This window comes from Chiloscyllium punctatum, chromosome 30 (genome assembly GCF_047496795.1).
Source record: "Chiloscyllium punctatum isolate Juve2018m chromosome 30, sChiPun1.3, whole genome shotgun sequence".
NCBI lineage: Eukaryota > Metazoa > Chordata > Chondrichthyes > Orectolobiformes > Hemiscylliidae > Chiloscyllium > Chiloscyllium punctatum.
The window spans coordinates 22,539,089-22,558,663 of record NC_092768.1 but is presented as its reverse complement, the minus strand read 5'-3'; the positions used below and the strand labels follow the sequence as shown (position 1 = coordinate 22,558,663).

Below are 19,575 nucleotides of genomic sequence, written 5' to 3'. Positions count from 1 at the left end.
ATGAAATGCGACATGGTGGCTCAGCGGTCAGCACTGCTACCTCACAGCGCCAGGGACCTGGGTTCAATTCCAGCCTCGGGTGATTGGAGTTTGCAAACGCTGCATGGGTTTCCTCCGGGTGTTCTGGTTTCCTTCCACCGTCCAAAGGTGTGCAGGCCAGATGGATTGGCCATGCTAAACTGCCTGTAGTGTCCAGGGATGTGCAGGTTAGGTGATTAGCCATGGAAAATGCAGAGTGACAGTGACAGAGTAGAGGGGTGAGTCTGGGTGGAATGCTGTTCGGAGAGTTGGTGTGGACTTGCTGAGCCGATTGGCCTGGTTCCACACTGGAGGAATTCTTCCATTGAGATGTAGGACTTATGGGCAAAGTCAGTGTTATTCCTCATCCCTAATTGTCCTTGAACTGAGTGACATGTTAGCCTATTTCAAACAGCAGTGTAGAGTCATCCACATTGCTATGAGTCTGGAGTCACATGTTGGCAGGTCTGGGTGAGGACAGCAGATTTCCTTCCCTAAAGGACGTTATGAACCAATTTGGTTTTTGCCACAATTTGAGTTCACTGCCGTCTTATCCTCCCTTCATCTCCTCTTCATCCAAACTCCCCAAGCTGAGGAACACTAGTCCAGTGACATCAGCACTGCACTTCCACCTTCTGAATGGTGATAGAAGAGAGCTGGTCCAAATATCTAATCTCCCAAGTTCAAGAATAGGTGCTCGAGAATTGGATAATGACAATGGGAAATGCTTATTCAAGAAATGGTGAGAGGACAGTCAGGAGACGGAAGGGAACTGGCAGGCAGTACCAGGAACCCGTCTAGCCGTTGCTCTCAATAACAAGTAAACCGTTTTGGATAATGTTGAGGTGGGGGTGGGGGGGGGCGACTTACCATGGGTAAGCCATGGGGTACAGGTCTCTGGCACAGAGCCTGTCCCTATTGCTTGGAAGGGAAGGGGTAAGATGAGCAGAGAACTAGTCACCGGGGACTCCATAGTTAGGGGGACAGATAGGAGGTTCTGTGGGGAACGAGAGAGACACACGGTTGGTGTGTTGCCTGCCAGGTGCCAGGCTCCATGATGTCTTGGATTATGGTTTTGGGATCATTGAAGGGAAGGGGGAGCAGCCCCAAGTTGGGGTCCACGTAGGTACTAACGACATAGGTTGGAAAAGAGATGGGGATTTAAGGCAGAAATTCAGGGAGCTAGGGTGGAAGCTTAGTGCTAGAACAAACATAGTTGTTATCTCTCGTTTGTTGTCCGTGCCATGTGCTAGCGAGGCGAAGAATAGAGAGAGAGGAGTTGAACATGAGACTACAGGGATGGTGCAGGATGGAGAGTTTTGTATACCTGAATAATTTGGGCTCATTCTGGGTTCTACAAACAGGATGGTCTACACCTGGACCAGAGGAGTACTGATATCCCGGGAGAGGAAATATGTGCTAATGCTCTTTGGGAGGCTTCAAACTAATTCAGCAGGGGGATGGGAATCTAAATAGTAGCTCCAGTGTCCAGGAGGTTGAGAGTAGTGAGGTCAGAAATGAGGGTCGCAAGAGTTCACCGGCAAGCAAGGAGGTGGTCTGAACTGTGTCTACTTAAACACCAGGAGCATCCAGAATAAGGTGGGTGAACTTGCAGCATGGGTTGGTTCCTGAGACTTCGATGTTGTGGCCGTTTCGGAGAAATAGGTAGAGCAGGACAGGAATGGTTATTGCAGGTTCTGGGATTTCGATGTTTCAGTAAGAATAGAGAAGATGGTAAAAGAGGGATAGGTGTGGCCTTGTTAGTCAAGGACAGTGCTGTGGTGGCAAAAAGGACGTTGGAGGACTCATCTGCTGAGGTAGTATGGGCTGAGATTAGAAACAGGAAAGGCGATGTCACCCTGTTGGGAGTTTTCCATAGGCCTCCGAATCGTTCCAGAGATGTAGTGGATAGGATAGCAAAGATAATTCTGGATAGGAGCGAGAGTGACAGGGTAGTTGTTATGGGATGACGTTAGCTTTCCAAGTATTGACTGGAAGTACTATAGTTCGAGTACTTGAGATGGGTCAGTTTTTGTCCAATGTGTGCAGGATGGTTTCCCCTCACAGTATGTAGACAGGCCAACAAGGAGCGAGGCCACATTGGATTTGATACTTGGTAATGAACCTGGCCAGGTGTTAGATTTGGAGGTAGGTGAGCACTTTGGTGATAGTGACCACAATTTGGTTATGTTTACTTTTGCGATGGAAAGGAATAGGTATGTACCAGAGGGCAAGGGTTATTGTTGGGGGAAAGGCAATTAAGATGTGATTAGACAAGAGTTAGGATGCATAGGATGGGGAAGGAAACTGCAGGAGATGGGCATAATTGAAATGTGGAGCTTATTCAAGGAACAGCTACTGCATGGCCGAGCGAGGGAGTCGTGGTTTATGAAAGAAGTTGAATCTCTTGTCAAGAGAAAGAAGAAGGCTTATGTTAGGATGAGATGTGAAGGCTCAGTTAGGGCACTTGAGAGTTACAGGTTAGCCAGGAAAGACCGAAAGAGAGAGCTAAGAAGAGCCAGGAGGGGACATGAGAAGTGTTTGGCAGATAGGATCAAGGAAAACCCTGAAGCTTTCCACAGATATATCAGGAATAAAAGAATGACTAGAGAAAGATTAGGGCCAATCAAGGATAGTAGTGGGAAATTGTGACCTGGAGTCTGAGGAGATGGGGAAGCGCTCAATGAATATTTTTTGTCAGTATTCACACTGGAAAAAGACAATGTTGTCGAGGAGAATACTGAGATACAGGCTACTAGATGAGACGGGATTGAGGTTCACAAGGACGAGGTGTTAGCAATTCTAGAAAGTGTGAAAATAGATAAGCCCCCTGGGACAGATGGGATTTATTTTAGGATTCTCTAGGAAGCCAGGGAGGAGATTGCAGAGCCTTTGGCTTTGATCTTTATGTCGTCATTTGTCTACAGGAATAGTGCCAGAAGACTGGAGTTAGCAAATGTTGTCCCCTTGTTCAAGAAGGGGAGTAGAGACAACCCTGGTGATTATAGACCAGTGAACCTTACTTCAGTTGTGAGTAAAGTGTTTGAAAAGGTTATAAGATTTAGGACTTATAATCATCTAGAGAGGAATAAGTTGATTAGGGATAGTTAACACGGTAGGTCATGCCTCACAAAACTTATTGAGTTCTTTGAGATGGTGACCAAACAGGTGGATGAGGGTAAAGCAGTTGACGTGGTGTATATGGATTTCAGTAAGGCATTTGATAAGGTTCCCCATGGAAGGCTATTGCACAAAATACGGAGCCATGGGATTGAGGGTGACTTAGCAGTTTGGATCAGAAGCAGGCTAGCTGAAAGAAGACAGAGGATGGTGGTTGATGGGTAATGTTCATCCTGGAATTCAGTTCCTAGTGGTGTACAGTTTTGGATCCACTGCTGTTTGTCATTTTTATAAATGGCCTAGATGAGGGTGTAGAGGAATGGGTAGTAAATTTGTGGATGACACTAAGGTCGTTGGAATTGTGGATAGTGCTGAAGGATGTTGCAGGTTACAAAGGGATGTAGATAAGCTGCCGAGCTGGGCTGAGAGGAATAAAGAGTACTAGAATCATAGTAACATTCTTGGTTGTGTAGAGAAATCTGTGTTTATGTGCAAAGATCCCTGAAAGTTGCCACCCAGGTTGACAGGGTTGTTAAGAAGGCACACAGTGTGTTAGCTTTTATCAGTATAGGAACTGAATTTTGGATTGTATATGAGTCTGGTGCAGCCGCACTTGGAGTTTTGCGTACAATTCTGGTTGTCGCATTATAGGAAGGATGCGGAAGCTTTGGAAAGTGTTCAGAGGAGATTTACTGGATGTTGTTTGGTATGGAGGGAAGGCTGAGGGACTTGAGGCTGTTTTTGTTATAGAGAAGGTTGAGAGGTGACTTTATTGAGATTAGATTAGATTCTCTACAGTGTGGAAACAGGCCCTTCGGCCCAACCGGTCCACACTGACCCTCTGAAGAGTAACCTATTTTCCAACCAACGAATGCACCTAACACTATGAGAAATTTATTATGGCCAATTCACCTGGCCCGCACATCTTTAGACTATGGGAGGAAACCGGAGCACCCGGAGGAAACCGATGCAGACACAGGGAGAACATGCAAACTCCACACAGACAATCACCCGTGGCTGGAATTGAACCTGGGACCCTGGTGCTGTGAGGCAGCAGTGTTAACCACTGAGCCATCGTGCCGCTGTATAAGATAATCAGAGGGTTAGATAGGGTGGACAGTGAGAGCCTTTTTCCTTGGATAGAGATGGCTGGCACAAGGGGATATAGCTTTAAATTGAGGGGTGATAGATATCGGACAGATGTCAGAGGTAGTTTCTTTACTCAGAGACTACTAGGAGCATGGAACGCACTGCTTGCAACAGTTGTAGACCCATCAACTTTAAGGGCAGTGGATAAACATGTGGATGAAAATGGAATAGTGTAGATTAGATAGGCTTCAGATTGGTTCCACAGGTCGGCGCAACATCGAGGGCCGAATGGGCCTATACTGTGTTGTTATGTTCTGTGTAACTACAGGCCAGTTAGTTTAATGTCAGTGGTGGGTATGGTTCAAGAGGAAACAATCAGGGAAAAATCAGTAGTCACTTAGAGAACTTTCAGTTCATTAAGGACAGCCATCAAGGATTTCTAACTGGTAGATCATCCTTGTCTCTTTGATATTTATTGTGACTGAAGTAACAGTTGATGAAGGAGATGGGATGGATATTCACACTGGGTCACAATATTGTGGTTCGTGGAATAGAAAGATCTGTATCTATTCCAGAAAATTGACTGGAGGATGGGAAACAAGTGGTGTTCCCCAAGGGTCAGTGATAAAACCACTCAATAACTTGGATATTGCAGTTCAGAATAAAAATATAACAAAATTTGCTGATGTTACCAAACTCTGGCAGTTACAAATAGTGAAGATTATGCAAATCAATTAAAACAGGACACGTACAGTCTCTGGAACAGGCTGACATGTGAAGGATGGGACTTACACAGAGAAGTGTGAGGTGATAATACAGAGAGGGACAACAGACTTAATGACACAAATTGTGTGGGGACAGAGGATCATGTAGTGCAAAAGCATTTATAAAATGTATACATTTGTGGGAGGTGGCCCAAGCCTAATTACTCTTCTCATCAGTTCTTTGAAGGTGGTAGCATGTCAGGAGAAAGTAAGAATGTAAGCACAACATTGGAGATGAATTGAATTAGCTTTATTGTTATATACTCGGATGAGTGTGGTGAAAAGTTTATAAATCACCACCTCAAGGGCCATCTTAGGTACAAAGGTACCTAGGTACAATCCTTAGCTACACAATAGAGAAATGAAGAAAAAAAGTTACATTTCAGCTATACACAGTATAACCATAGCTCAGAAAAACAAGAAGCAAAAGGACAAACATCACAGTCTGTCTGCGAAAGCTGTCCATAGAAGTTCAGTGTAGGGGCCCTCCATGTCGTCTGACCAATGGCTGCCACCACACTCCACACTGAGCCGCTGAGTGCTGGGATTCCTGCTTCTGACTGCTGGTCACCAGTATCCCAGCTTCAGGTCACCGGTATTCCCTGCTCCAGCCACTGGCATCTCCCCCAATTGCCATCCCTGCTTCAGAGGCTGGGAGTCAGAGGCTGGCATTTTACCAGATGTTTGGGCATCACAAACAGAGGGATTTTGTACAGAAGCGGGGAAGACTTCGAAGGGAAGTCATCCTTAGAAAGGATGTGGGGGGTACCAGAGAGCATGCAGGGAAGATTTTCCAGAATGGTTCTAGGGAAGAGATTATAGTTACAAGTGGAGCATGTAGTTTGACATGGGGAGTTATGGAGGAGACATGGGGTGTTATGGAGGAGACATGGGGAGTTATGGAGGAGACATGGGGAGTTATGGAGGAGACATGGGGTGTTATGGAGGAGACATGGGGTGTTATGGAGGAGACATGGGGAGTTATGGAGGAGACAGGGGAAGTTATGGAGGAGACATGTGGAGTTATGGAGGAGAGATGGGGAGTTATGGAGGAGAGATGGGGAGTTATGGAGGAGACAGGGGAAGTTATGGAGGAGACAGGGGAAGTTATGGAGGAGACGTGGGGAGTTATGGAGGAGAGATGGGGTGTTATGGAGGAGACATGGGGAGTTATGGAGGAGAGATGGGGAGTTATGGAGGAGAGATGGGGAGTTATGGAGGAGACGTGGGGAGTTATGGAGGAGACGTGGGGTGTTATGGAGGAGACATGGGGAGTTATGGAGGAGAGATGGGGAGTTATGGAGGAGAGATGGGGAGTTATGGAGGAGACGTGGGGTGTTATGGAGGAGACATGGGGAGTTATGGAGGAGACAGGGGAAGTTATGGAGGAGACAGGGGAAGTTATGGAGGAGACGTGGGGAGTTATGGAGGAGACGTGGGGAGTTATGGAGGAGAGATGGGGAGTTATGGAGGAGACGTGGGGAGTTATGGAGGAGACAGGGGAAGTTATGGAGGAGACATGGGGTGTTATGGAGGAGACATGGGGAGTTATGGAGGAGACATGGGGTGTTATGGAGGAGAGATGGGGAGTTATGGAGGAGACGTGGGGTGTTATGGAGGAGAGATGGGGTGTTATGGAGGAGACATGGGGTGTTATGGAGGAGACATGGGGTGTTATGGAGGAGAGATGGGGTGTTATGGAGGAGACATGGGGAGTTATGGAGGAGACATGGGGAGTTATGGAGGAGACATGGGGAGTTATGGAGGAGACATGGGGTGTTATGGAGGAGAGATGGGGTGTTATGGAGGAGACATGGGGAGTTATGGAGGAGACAGGGGAAGTTATGGAGGAGACATGTGGAGTTATGGAGGAGACATGGGGAGTTATGGAGGAGACATGGGGAGTTATGGAGGAGACATGGGGTGTTATGGAGGAGAGATGGGGTGTTATGGAGGAGACATGGGGTGTTATGGAGGAGAGATGGGGTGTTATGGAGGAGAGATGGGGTGTTATGGAGGAGACATGAGGAGTTATGGAGGAGAGATGGGGTGTTATGGAGGAGACATGGGGAGTTATGGAGGAGACATGGGGAGTTATGGAGGAGACATGGGGTGTTATGGAGGAGTGATGGGGTGTTATGGAGGAGAGATGGTGTTGAATGATGGGTTTAAAGAGCTTTACAAACAGGAACTGAACTGGGCTCCTGTCCCAGTAAATGGAGGTGAAGCTTCTGACCTGCCGACCTCAATATCCATCCACCTCTGCTGTCAGCAGCCCTCACTCCAGACTGTCCCCAGCTCTGAGAGACCGAAATTCCAGATGAATGGGCTGAAGTTGAGAATCCAAAATCAGAATGAAAATTCAGCGCCATCAGTCTTTCACAGAATGGAAAGAATGGGCCAGATCTCCCATTATTGGGATTGTTAATGATTAATGATTGCTGGTGTGTGTTGGGCCTTAGACAGCCCTGACTTACACACACACACACTATGTAATTCCCAGGACCTTTCAGTGTCTGATGAGCTGATTTGTGCTGCCTGGAACCCTCCACTGACTTCAGTGTCAGAGACTTGGATGAGGTCCACAACACATAATCAGATCTGAGAATTGTTATGCAGTTTACCCTACAATGTAACCCTTTAGTGATCAGTTCAACCCTGCCCATCATTGTTCAAACCAACAGCACACCCCTTGACCTGTCTACACCCCCAACACCCCAACTTTCTAAACCGATTATCCTCTCACACCCCACTCACTCACTCAGTTACCCGCTCACCAACTTTCTCTCTCATATACTACCCCACCACAGTGATACACCCCCCCCCCCCCCCCCCCCCAGTGTCCCCATTGAAATGCGGAGACCTTTAAACCTTACCCAACTGCTGGAGCTGATGTTGTAAAAGGGGTCGGTTCCCTCTCTGCTGCTCCTCTTTGTCAGTTATCTCCTGGGTCCCTGAGCTGAGCATTTGTTAATGCAGCTGATATCAGAAGATCCATCAGGAAAGGCACAAAACATTAAGAACACAATGATTACTGCTGCCATAGAGTTCTCAAGGGCTACAGCACAGAAATAGACACTTCAGCCCATCCAGTCTGTGCAAAAGCAATCACCTAACTATTATAATCCCAGCAGTTAGCCCATAGCCTGTATACTTTGTCAATAGTGATAAGTACAGGATCACCTTAAGATGATGTGGCTCACTATGTTTACATTTCTGTTCTGTAACTAATATAACTCTTTAAAAAATATATTGCAGATTTTTCATTTCAGATGAGATACTTCAATCAGTTATTTCCAATAATGCAAGGAAGAGTCTTCAGTTGTCTGTTACTGTTTGGTTTTCACACTGTGCTGTCAGGTAAGCAATGGAATTGTTACTGCATGTATTTCTGACACTTCATTTTGGAACAGGCATTTATTCACCATCTTCACCCTGTCACTCGATGGCATCATTCAATCTGTTCCAGTTGCATTCAGCAGCATCTAACTGCACAACTTGATGTTGAGTAAGTTCCCAGAGAAGATCATGGAGAAGGGTGTACAGATACATCCTAAACCTGGTCTTATCTTTTCTCTTCGTAGATACTGATGTCCTGCTGTGTTTTTTCCAGCATTTTTTTGTTTCAGATTTCTATAATTAGTGGTTTTTCTTTCTTCTCATTATTGCTACTGTCAGAAAATTGCACCAGCCTTTTCTTATTGTCCTAATTCTCCATTTCTGCCCAGTTTATGTAAACTCATGAACACAATAAAGACTTTTTCAGAGAAACAGTTTGAAAATTTCGTCCCCTCTTTATTTCTGTGAGAAGTTCCTTGACCTGGCTTTTGGGTTTCTGCCATAATCTGGCCAACGTGGCTCATTGCTAAATATAAGCAAATTGTTGGATAAGCAAATTTCCTCTACAAGTAAAAAACAAATTTAACAATGAAAGGAATTTGTACAGAGTAAAGTCATGCAAATGGAAAATAAGTTAAATAACCAAATAATCTGTTCAAGGTATTTAATGATTGAGGAATGTTGCTGCAACATTGGAAAATATTTTTAAACATTGTCACTCCCACTGGAACAGGCACACTACACTTTGATTAATATCTCATCAAAAAGATGACATGCCCAACAATATAATACTCTCAGTATTCACTAAAGCTTCAGCTGAAATCATTGCTGAAAAACAACAGTGGGACTCCAATGTCAGAAAATAGTCAGTTTTCATCAGATTTGTGCACTGTTTCCAGGTTAAGTTTTGCCATAATTTAAAATTATCATCTGTGTTTTCAAATACCTTTATTCCTTTATATTTCTGTAATCTCTCCCATTCACACCCAACATTTCTCCTAATGTATTTATAGGTGTACAGGTAATTTTGTGAAGTGTGTAGCCATGCGTGTGTACTAATTTAAAGGGGCCAGTATTTTGCTTTTGGACACATTTACATTACTGTGCATGTTAAAGGGAATACTGCTCACAACCTTTTGGGAGGTCTGTACTAATCTGATTCTGCTCTGTTTGGTTAAATTAAATTAAATTAAATTAAACTGCTTTATAATTGGTGGCAATACCTTCACCTACCTAGGCCTTAATCTCTGTAACTCCTGTTAAATCTCCCTGACTCACTACCTTGTTTTACTCTTTAAAAACCTTTCTCAGAATTTGCTTCCTTGAACAGGCTCTTGGCTGTCTGCTCTAACCTGTCTAATATGGGTAGGTGTCATATTTATATTTGTAACATTTTCTGCCCTGGGACATTTCTATATGATATAAACAAATGCTTTTATTTGAAACAATGAACAAAGTTGAAGTGTATACACAGAGGCTTGTTGTTGAGTAATAAAGGGATAAACTGAGGAATCAAAAACAGAAATTGCTGGAGAAACCCAGCAGGTCTGGCAGCAGCTGTGGAGAGAGAAACAAAGTTAATGTTTCAAGTTCAGAACATCTGAAGAAGAGTCCTGTCAGAGTCAAAACATTAATTCTGTTTTCCTGTCTCCACAAATGCTGCCAGATCTGCTAAGTTTCTCCACCATTTTCTGTGTGTTATTTTCAGATTTCCAGCATCTGCAGTATTTTATATTCACAAAGTGAGAAATACTATTAAACTGGAAATAAATCAGTTTCATCCAAAAAATAGAATCTGTGAGGAAGCTGAAATCACTGCTTCTTGTGCCTAAGAACAGCTTTACAGCCAAAGTCATCATCTGGAAGGACTTCCATATTATGTTTTCCGTTTCTTCTTCTTCAGAGTTGAGGATAACTTGCTTCCACTTCTCTGGGGTTCTGTGGTGTCTGAACAGTCCTGGAGCAACAGACTCGGCCAGAGGTGGGGCACGTAGTGTTTGAGGAGGGTGGAATGGGTCTCTCTAGATACTGTTTCTTCTCCAGTTTGTGCATTCTAGGACAAGCAATTCCAGTGTGTCAGTGGGGATGTTGCATTTGTTTAGGGAGGCTTCTGGGATGTCGTTGTAGTGTTTTCTCTGCCCTCCTAGTGGTCACTCACCATGGTGGAGCATGGAATAAGAAGTTGTTTAGGAGATCCTATGATGGGCATGCAGACAATGTGGCTCATCATAATACATCGTGATTCATTTATTTTGTGAATCAGAAATTTGAGATTACTGGTCAGGATTCCTCTTTTATCAGCCAATCTATTCATGTAAACTGGTTTGTGAACCAGTCAGTTTGTAAGAAATCTGTGTGAAATAGTTACAATTTCTTTTTACAATCTTTGTCTATCTTAGGCTATTATATATTTTCTAAATTAATGACTTCTGCTGGAATTATCAGAATTAAAGAAGGGAACACATGCCCTGTAAAATACCTCCCTGGAAATTAAATCTGTTCCTCTGGTAAGAGAATTGACTTTGTTTTCAATCTTGTATTTTGCAGAGATATTCGATGTGTTTGTACCAGATGATCCCATCACAGTCTCTGTGGGTGAAGATGTTGTACTAGAGTGCCAAGTGGTCCCAGATATATCTCTGAACACCTTAGAGGTTCGATGGTTTACATCAGATTCAGCTTCACCAGTTCATTTATACACTGGAGGACAGGATCGGCCTGATGTACAGGACAAAGATTATCAAGGGAGGACAGAACTGTTTAAAGATGAGTTTCCCCGTGGAAATGCTTCTCTGAAACTGAAGAAGATAAAAGTGTCAGATGAAGGGAATTACACATGTTACATTGACTCCAAAACACACCATGATCAAGCAGTGATAGATCTGAAAGTTGAAGGTTCGTCTTTCTCATTTTAAACCACTAATGGTCACTGAATATAACACAATATTTAGTTTAAAAATATTTTAAAATCATGAGTTGCATATAATAAGTTGAATGATCCTTGAAAATGAAAACCACAAAATATGCGCTGGAATACTGGTCATAAATAATTCAACCTGCTGTCAGCAGCTCAACCTGGGAGTGTTAGAGTGCATCAATAACAGGTGATCAGGAAGGCAATAGAAATGGACTGTTGTTTATTGCAAGAGAAAAGAAGTATAAAAGTGGGAATCTCTTGCTACAATTGTCCAGAACATTATAAGACCACATCTGGAATAATAAGCCTAGTTTTGATCCCCTTATGCAACAGAATCATTGATTTAGATGCAGTTCAGAGAAGGCTCACTCCACTGTCACCTGGGATGAAGGATTATCTTTGACAGAAGGTTAAACCGGTTTGAGTCTGTGTCCATTTTGGAGTTTAGAAGAGTGAGAGGTGATCTTACTGAAACACGTGGGTCTTGTGAGGACTTGACAGGACAGATGCTGAAAGGATAATTCCAAATATGAGGGACTATTTAAAATCAAAGATGGAGATGAGGAGAAACCTTTTCTCTCAGAGGGTCATCAGTGTATGAAATAAACCTCCTCAAAACATGGAAAATGACTTTGTGGAATTTGTACTTGACAAGGAAGCCAAATTGTAAATGGGGGATGGGTTTGTATCTAGGAAAGCAGGGTTGAGGCTATAATCCAATCAGCCACAACTTTATAAAGTGGTGGAGCAGGCTGAAGGGACTGAACAGCCTACTCCTAATATTGTCATACATATGCTTCGACCCTTTTGTTGTTGGAAGTTTAAGTGCCGTTGCTTGGTTTCATTTGATGAGGATTCAAATCCTCACAAGGCAAAGTTGAAGAGGTGATGCTTGCACTCACCAACAGAACCCCAACGCGGGTGGGTGTATAACATTGTTAGAGAGGCGATGAAAGACAGTGATGGAGCTAAAGCACGGATTGTGCCTTCTTCATTTCGAGAAAAGGATATAGCTGCTCGATTGATTCTGCAGCAGGTGGTGAGAGTGACCTCTGCATAGTCCTCATGGAGGCAGAGTCCTGCCTTCACATTGAAAATACCCTCCATCATGTTGTGTGGCACTATCACTGTGCTAAATGGGAAAGACTTCAAATGGATATCACAACTCAAGACTGAGCATCCTTGAGGCACTGTGGACCGTCAACAGCAGCAGAAATGTACTCCATACAATCTGCCGTGTTATGGCCCGTCATGTCCCTGACTCAACTGTGCCCATCAAGCCAGGGGATCAACCCTGCTTCAAGGAGAGTGCACGGAGGCATGTCAAGAGCAGCCCTATGCATACCTAAAAATGAGGTGACAACCTAATGAAGCTACCAACCAGGACTACTGGCCTGCCAAACAGTGTAAGTAGCAAGTAATAGAGCTAAGCAATCCCACAACCAGCAATCAAATCAAAGCTCTGCAGTCCTGCCACAGTCATAAATGATGGTGGACAGTTAAACTGGAGGAGCTGGCTCCAAAAATATGCCCATCCTTAACGATGGAGGAGCCCAACACATCATTGCAAAAGGTAAGTTCTATCCCTAAGGAAGTTCAGTCCACAAACTGGGACATCAACTTCCAGTTGCCTGCTACTTCAATAAACCACCATGTTCCCATGCCAACATATCTGTCTCTGGCAATCTGCAGTGCTCCAGTAAACCTCAGCATGAGCTGGGAGAACAGCACCTCCTTTTCCATTTGGAAGCTCTATAACGTTCTGGACTCAATTTTGAGTTCAAGAACTTTAGGGCCTGAGGTCTTCCATGTCCTTACCTCAACCTCCACACATCAGGCCTTGTTATCACATTGTCTGCCATTACACACAACCCATTGTTAGTCACTAATAATTTGCATTAACAGCTATTCATCCTCCCAGCCTGCCTGTTATCTACTCCTTTGTCTGTCCAATTGTTCTTTGGGCTCTATCCCCACCTACCGTTTGCTTCTTACCCCCTTGCCCACCTTATTTTCTGTGTATAAACCAACATTTCCCTAGCTCTTCTGAGTTCCGAGAAAGGGTCGTTGGACCTGAAACATTAACTCTGATTATTTTTCACAGATGCTGCCCAACCTGCTGAGCTTTTCCAGCAAGTTCTGTTTTTGGTTCTGATTTCTAGCATTCACATTTCGTTTCTTTTATTAATGTAGACTGCTTTAGCTTTTCACAGACCAGCCCCTCCCACTTGGAAACTATTTCTTATATAAGTACTTCTAATCAATCTCTTTGGACATGTTATCACCGCAATCTCTGGGGAAGATGGGATTTGAACCTGGACCTTCAGGTTCACTACTAAAACCACTACCACTTCACCATCGCTGCAGTATAATTGTGTTATCACTGCAACACAAATCGTGTCCAAATCTTTCCCCATTTAATAGAGTTGCTCTTTATCACAATTAGAACATGCACATTGAAACACTCTTCTTCCCCACCCCACCAGTTAGTAAGATCATGATGGATCTAACTGTGATCTCAACTCCACATTCTTCAAGTCTTCCCTGATAACCTTTAATTCCCTTGATAGTCAGCAATCTATGTTCCTGTACCTTAGATATATGTAGTGAACCCGTTGGCCACTGTTCTCAGGGGAAGAGAGTTTCAAAGATATAGCTCTGAGGGGGAGACAATGCTCTTTGTCTCATCTTAATTCCCTTACTTGTCAAATTTTTCACAATTGTCTGCATAAAACTCAAGAAAATTTCTTCTAAAACTTTGACATGCTTTTTATCAAGATTAGAGTGGAGTTGGAGAAGCACAGCAGATCAGGCAGCATCCGAGGAGCAGGAAAATCGACGTTTCGGGCAAAAGCCCTTTACCAGGAATGAGGCAGGGAGTCTCTGGGGTGGAGAGATAAATGGGAGGAGGGTGGGGCTGGGGCGTAGGTAGCTAAGAATACAATAGGTGGATGGAGGTGGGGGTGAAGGTCATAGGTCAGAGAGGAGAGTGGAGCGGATAGGTGGGAAGGGAGATTGGCAGGTGGGACAGGTCATGAGGATGGTGCTAAGCTGGAAGGTTGGAGCTGGGGTGAGATGGGGGAAGGGGAAATGACGAAACTGTTGAAATCCACATTGATGCCCTGGGGTTGGAGTGTTCCGAGGGGGAAGATGAGGTGTTCTTCCTTCAGGCATCGGTGGTGAGGGAGTGGCGGAGGAGGAGGAGGACCTGCATGTCCTCGGCAGAATGGGAGAGGGTGTTGAAATGTTCAGCCACGGGGTGGAGGGGTTGATTCTTTTTATCAAGTCAACTACCTTGACAAGTGCCAAAGTTTCAGCAGACAGAGTGCTTTTTAACTATTCTCCTTAGTTTCTGGGCTTCTCAAACCAAGGGATAACATTTCCCACTTTCTCCCATAAGGAATATCATGAAACCAGCTGATTTTGAAAACCCGTCACAAAGGTTTGTATGAAAGGCATCACTAAGAATAGTCTCTTTTATATTCGAGGGATAATCCAATGATAGAAACTTCAGCACATATTTCTCCAATTTAATGTTTTAAATATTTCTTTTTCCTTAAAATAATTTTGATCTTTGGAAGTTTCATTTTTCTTAATAGGCTAAATCTAGATTAAACATCCACAATGCGTAACAAAACATTTGCCGATTTGTAAGTAATTTTCTGATAGTTCACTAAGTTTGTTAAGACGCAGTGGCTTGATTATACTACATAAGTTGTTTCATTAGATAAAGGAGGTGATTCACTGATACCAGAGGACAACATGTTGGGTGTTGGGTGGAGCATTCTGGTCTCTCACTGAGGTGTTGGAGAACTCTTCCCTCGGCCTTCCTCCTCCTCTTCCATCTGTTTAGTGAGGACTGCGTGATCAAGACTGTTCCCTGGGGACTGCCCAATGAGAACTGCAAGGTCTGTTTGATGAGAACTCTCCAAAAAGAACTCCCCTCTGCCCTCAGCACTTACTGTTTTCTCACATTTCTCAGGGCATAGAGCTTGTACTGTGTCTGAATTGTCTGAACCTTTCTGGGGTTCAGACAGCTACACATGGATCAGATAATCGTTTCCTTTGTCCTGCCCTCATCTGAGGGTTACTTTACCATTCTTCCTAAAAATAGATACTTCTTACATTTGAAAACGACACACTGATAATTGGATGTGTTTGGTACCAGATGCTAGTCTTGGGCACCGTGCCCTCCATGTTTCTTGTAACTCTTCCCTTTGCTTTCATATGCTAGAATTTTGGAAAGTTAAGTACTGTTATAATAGCTGAGAAATCTCATGCTACATAGTAAGTCTTAGGAAAGTTCTTGAGGGATCCCAATATTCAAAGCAACAATGCACCTTCCACCAGATGTTAGTAACACTATGGGCCACCAGACTTGATTAAGAGTTCACAAGGAATTATGATGCTTCACTTTAGATGGCCTGGCCTTAAAGTCCCTCAAGAGCCAATTGCTCAAGAACTGTCTCAACCACTGCTCACCTTCTGATGGTTCACCTTCCTGTCCTGGGAGAATACATCTCTTGCTTCTTGAAAACTGCAATCTAACATTTACACGTGGGCATAGCTCCAGATTTTCACAAGCAGTTGAGCTTGTTTTCTTAGCTCTAACCTGCTTTAATTGGACAAAACGATTATTCTGTGCCAGATTCCATCCCCCTGCTGACAGCTGAATGAATATTTATTGGTCTGCACATTTTTCAGGAGCCCTGAATCCAATGCTTGGTTGCCATTTTATTCGTTGAACTTCTGAATTCTGACTGAATGTTATAGTTGACTACAGTTAACAGTTATTTTCTGCACAGAACTTACTTGCTCAACATCCACCATCTTCTCCAACTAATGGTGTCACTCCAAACTTCTCTTCAGTGATCTCTGAACTGTTTCTGAGTAACCAACTGAAAGCTTTCAATCAGCTCACCCTGTTCCTGGCCAAAACTGATCGTAGATAATTTTTGGAAACAATCCAATGTAGCAGCCAGCTGTGATGATTCCAGACTGGAATGTTCCAAGGTCAGGAACTACATGCGGAGGGACATAGTAAAGCTTGGGGCAGTTTCTGCAACAATGCAATTAAGAAAAGCAGTATCCAAGGTTTATCAGCCAACGTATACCAAGGTCCAGAAAATTCCTAAGGCTTCTCAGCCAGTATATTTAACTGAAATTAAACTTTAAAATATTAACTGTGTAATTGTCAATGTACTGAATTACTGAGAATTCAAAGGAAATATTTGGTTTGCACCTTATGTAATCCTTCTTAGAATGGTCATGTTCTTTACTTTCACAAATTGAATGAATAATATATATTTTGGAAAAGGTCAGATAGCACAAATGTCCCTTTATTCAGACCGTATGCTGCATTATATTGCCCCACAATAGACTGTACACTGGCTAAATGCACCTGGGCTGGGGCTTTTTGTAAAACTAACAGTGCTGGGTTCGGTCTGCATGCAAAGCTGAGCATTCTCTGGCATCATACTGCTTCATTTAGAATGGTGAAATGTCTGAAATCACCAAAAACAGATTGAAACAGTTTGAACACTCCCAGATGTAGGTGAGTACAGACAGCACTAATGTTAGAATCTGAATGTATTTGTAATGGGCCAGCCATTGCGACCCATAAAACATAACACCAGTGCTGTTTGTGTACCTTAGGGAGGAATGAGAGATGGGCTGCAGAGTTCTGGAACAACACAGGTGGAAGCTGGGGAAAGGTCACGAGTGGTGAGGAAGGTTTCTGGAAGGAGTTTGGGAACACTGAGAGGTGACATTTTGGTGTTTAGTTGTGGGGTCATGGTTTGTAGGTTTCAGCCTCAGTCTGTCACAGGATCTTCTGCCATACAGCCTCAGGGTTGTCTTTGTTGGTGTGTTTGATGTTGTCTAAAATGGAATAGAGAGCGACTACTGAGTAGTAATTTAAGGAAATGGAAACCATTGATAGTACAGTGGCAGGCTTTGGTGAAGAGGTTGAGTGAAGGTGAGATGAAAGAGTGCAGAATGATTGAGGATAATATTAATGATCTGATTGATATTCATTGATATCCTCCTGGCTGAGAATCAAGGGTCAGAACTGGTGGGGATGGAAGAGTTTGACACATTATTGACCAATCGATATCGCATGTTTTAACACTAATGCAAAGAGTTAAAATTACAATCCACTGACTTTAATATCGGACAGTCAATAAAGGAATAGTTAGTTCACTGTTAATACATGACAGCCTAAAATTATTATGCGCTATTGAAAATAAACATTTAGAGTTTCATATGCACAGACTGAAGAAATTATACTTACAGAGTTTGGACACCAGCCTTGGGTTCACGTGGAGGAAAGCAGCAAAGGAAGACTTTGTGTTGTGTGTCAATCAGACGGATGGTATCCTGAGCCACTGATTCACTGGGAAAATGGGAAAGGAGAAGATGTGACAGCACAGTCTGAAACAGAATTCATTCAGGACTCCACAGGCCTCATCACCGTCCAGAGTCATATTAATGTCACAAGTGATTCTGTAAACAAGTTTTCATGTTTCATGGGAAAACAGTTTTTCAGCAAAATACAAGAGGCTCATCTCCAGATATCAGGTAGGTGTGAGTTCAGTAATAAATGTATGGACTATATTTGTCCCCTCCTGAAGACACTAACTCAGACTGAGTGTGGATCCACGAGCACTGATTAGTCTCTGGACCAAACCCAAGGGGCAGCTTTTTATATTTAAGCCTAAAAGGTTGAGAAGCTAATAGACCATCCGCAAAACTGAAGCTGGGCCTAATGTGTCCATACCCAATGTCCCCATTTCATATTCCAGCTTTGGTCTCTGGATAGCAATTCGGACCAAGTTTACTGATTATTGTGGTTTTCGCTGAGTGTTGTTGTGAGAAACAAACATTTATTCATAATTTTAACTGGAATCCAAATGAATCCAAGTTCTATCAAAACAAGGAGGGCGCCATAGTGGCTAAATGCTTAGCACTGCTGCCTCACAGTACCAGGATTCCAGGTTCAATTCCAGCCTCGGGCAACTGTCTGTGTGGAGTTGTACATTTTCTGCGTGTCTATGTGGATTTCCTCTGGATGCTCTGGTTTCCTCCCACAGTTCAAAGATAAGCAGGTTAGGTGAATTGGCCCTTCTAAATTGCTGATAGTGTTTGGAGATGTGTTGGTTAGGTGCATTAGTCATGGGAAATATAGGGTAAGGTGATGGGTCTGGGTAGGATAGTCTTCAGAGAGTCGGTGTGGACTTGTTGGGCCAAATGACCCATTTCCACACTGTCGGGGTTCTATGAGTAAGTTCTTAGAAACACTGGTATTACTTACCTTTTTAATCTTGATAGAAACAGCGGCTGAGATTATTGGCTGAGAATTGATGAACTGATGATACTTTGAAGAAGAATTCGAATGTTTGTTTCATATTTTTGGGTCTTGCAGATCAAATACTGATTCTGTTCTTTTTAATCTTAGATGAGTTCTTCCCCAGAGTCAGTGCTTGGCTTGTAATTTTCTGGGTGTTTGTCGTCCTTGTAATTACGGCTATTGCTGTTGATGTAATGATCCACAGAAAAGAGGACAAAAAGATTAAAGGTAGGAGCAAAATAGGACTTTAAAACATGACATTTGTGTTTGTAAACTGAAGTTTAAATCTATAGACAACTTGGAAATGAATCATAATTGTAACAGATTCTTAATCGTCTGAAAATTATTCTGAAATGGAAAGAGTGTACTGTGAAGTAGAATTTTATCTTTATGCTTTCAGGAATAATCTCTTATTCAACATGCTGCTTCTATGATAAAGATAAAAATGTTATGTAACCTGTCTGTGAAGCAATAAGCCTTTTATTAAAGTTTAGTTTTGGGATATGAATCACCGGGCTAAGGTCAGAAACTGTCATGTTGTGGCTGTACAGGACATTGGTTAGGCCACTTTTGGAATACTGCATTCAATTCTGTTCTCCTTGCTATAGAAAAGATATTGTTAAACTTGAAAGAGTTCAGAAAAGATTTCCAAGAATGTTGCCCAGTTGGATGGTTTCAGCTATAGGGAGAGGCAGAATAAACTGGGATTATTTTCCTCAGAGGGTCTGAGGCTGACTGGACAGCATTTATTGCCAGTCACTAGTTGCCCTTGAGATGGTGGTAGCGAGCTGCAATCCATGGGCTGGAGGTTGACCTATAGTGCCACCACAGAGGGAATTCCAGGATTTTAACTCAGCAACAGTGAAGGAACAGTGAAATATTTCCAAATCAAGATGGTCATTGGCTTAGAGTGGAACGCGAAGGTGGTAGTGTTCCCATGTATCTGCTGCCCTTGTCCTTCAAGATGGAAGTACTCATGG

General features: G+C 43.2%; 1 protein-coding gene across 4 annotated transcripts in view; it reads left to right on the top strand.

The window, feature by feature from the left end:
• The window catches only part of LOC140455252 (zinc-binding protein A33-like), a 476,866-nt gene that overhangs the window by 3,925 nt on the left and 453,366 nt on the right, over positions 1–19,575 (top strand). For 2 of the 4 annotated variants that reach the window (XM_072549979.1, XM_072549980.1), the window contains exons 3-6: positions 8,250–8,351; positions 10,878–11,225; positions 17,542–17,826; positions 18,704–18,823. In XM_072549979.1, coding sequence (XP_072406080.1) covers positions 8,264–8,351; positions 10,878–11,225; positions 17,542–17,826; positions 18,704–18,823 — 841 coding nt within the window. In that variant the 5' untranslated portion in view covers positions 8,250–8,263. Of the gene's footprint in view, positions 1–8,249; positions 8,352–10,181; positions 10,312–10,877; positions 11,226–17,541; positions 17,827–18,703; positions 18,824–19,575 lie in introns of those variants that run through there. The other 2 variants (XM_072549981.1, XM_072549978.1) reach the window with 2 other exon arrangements.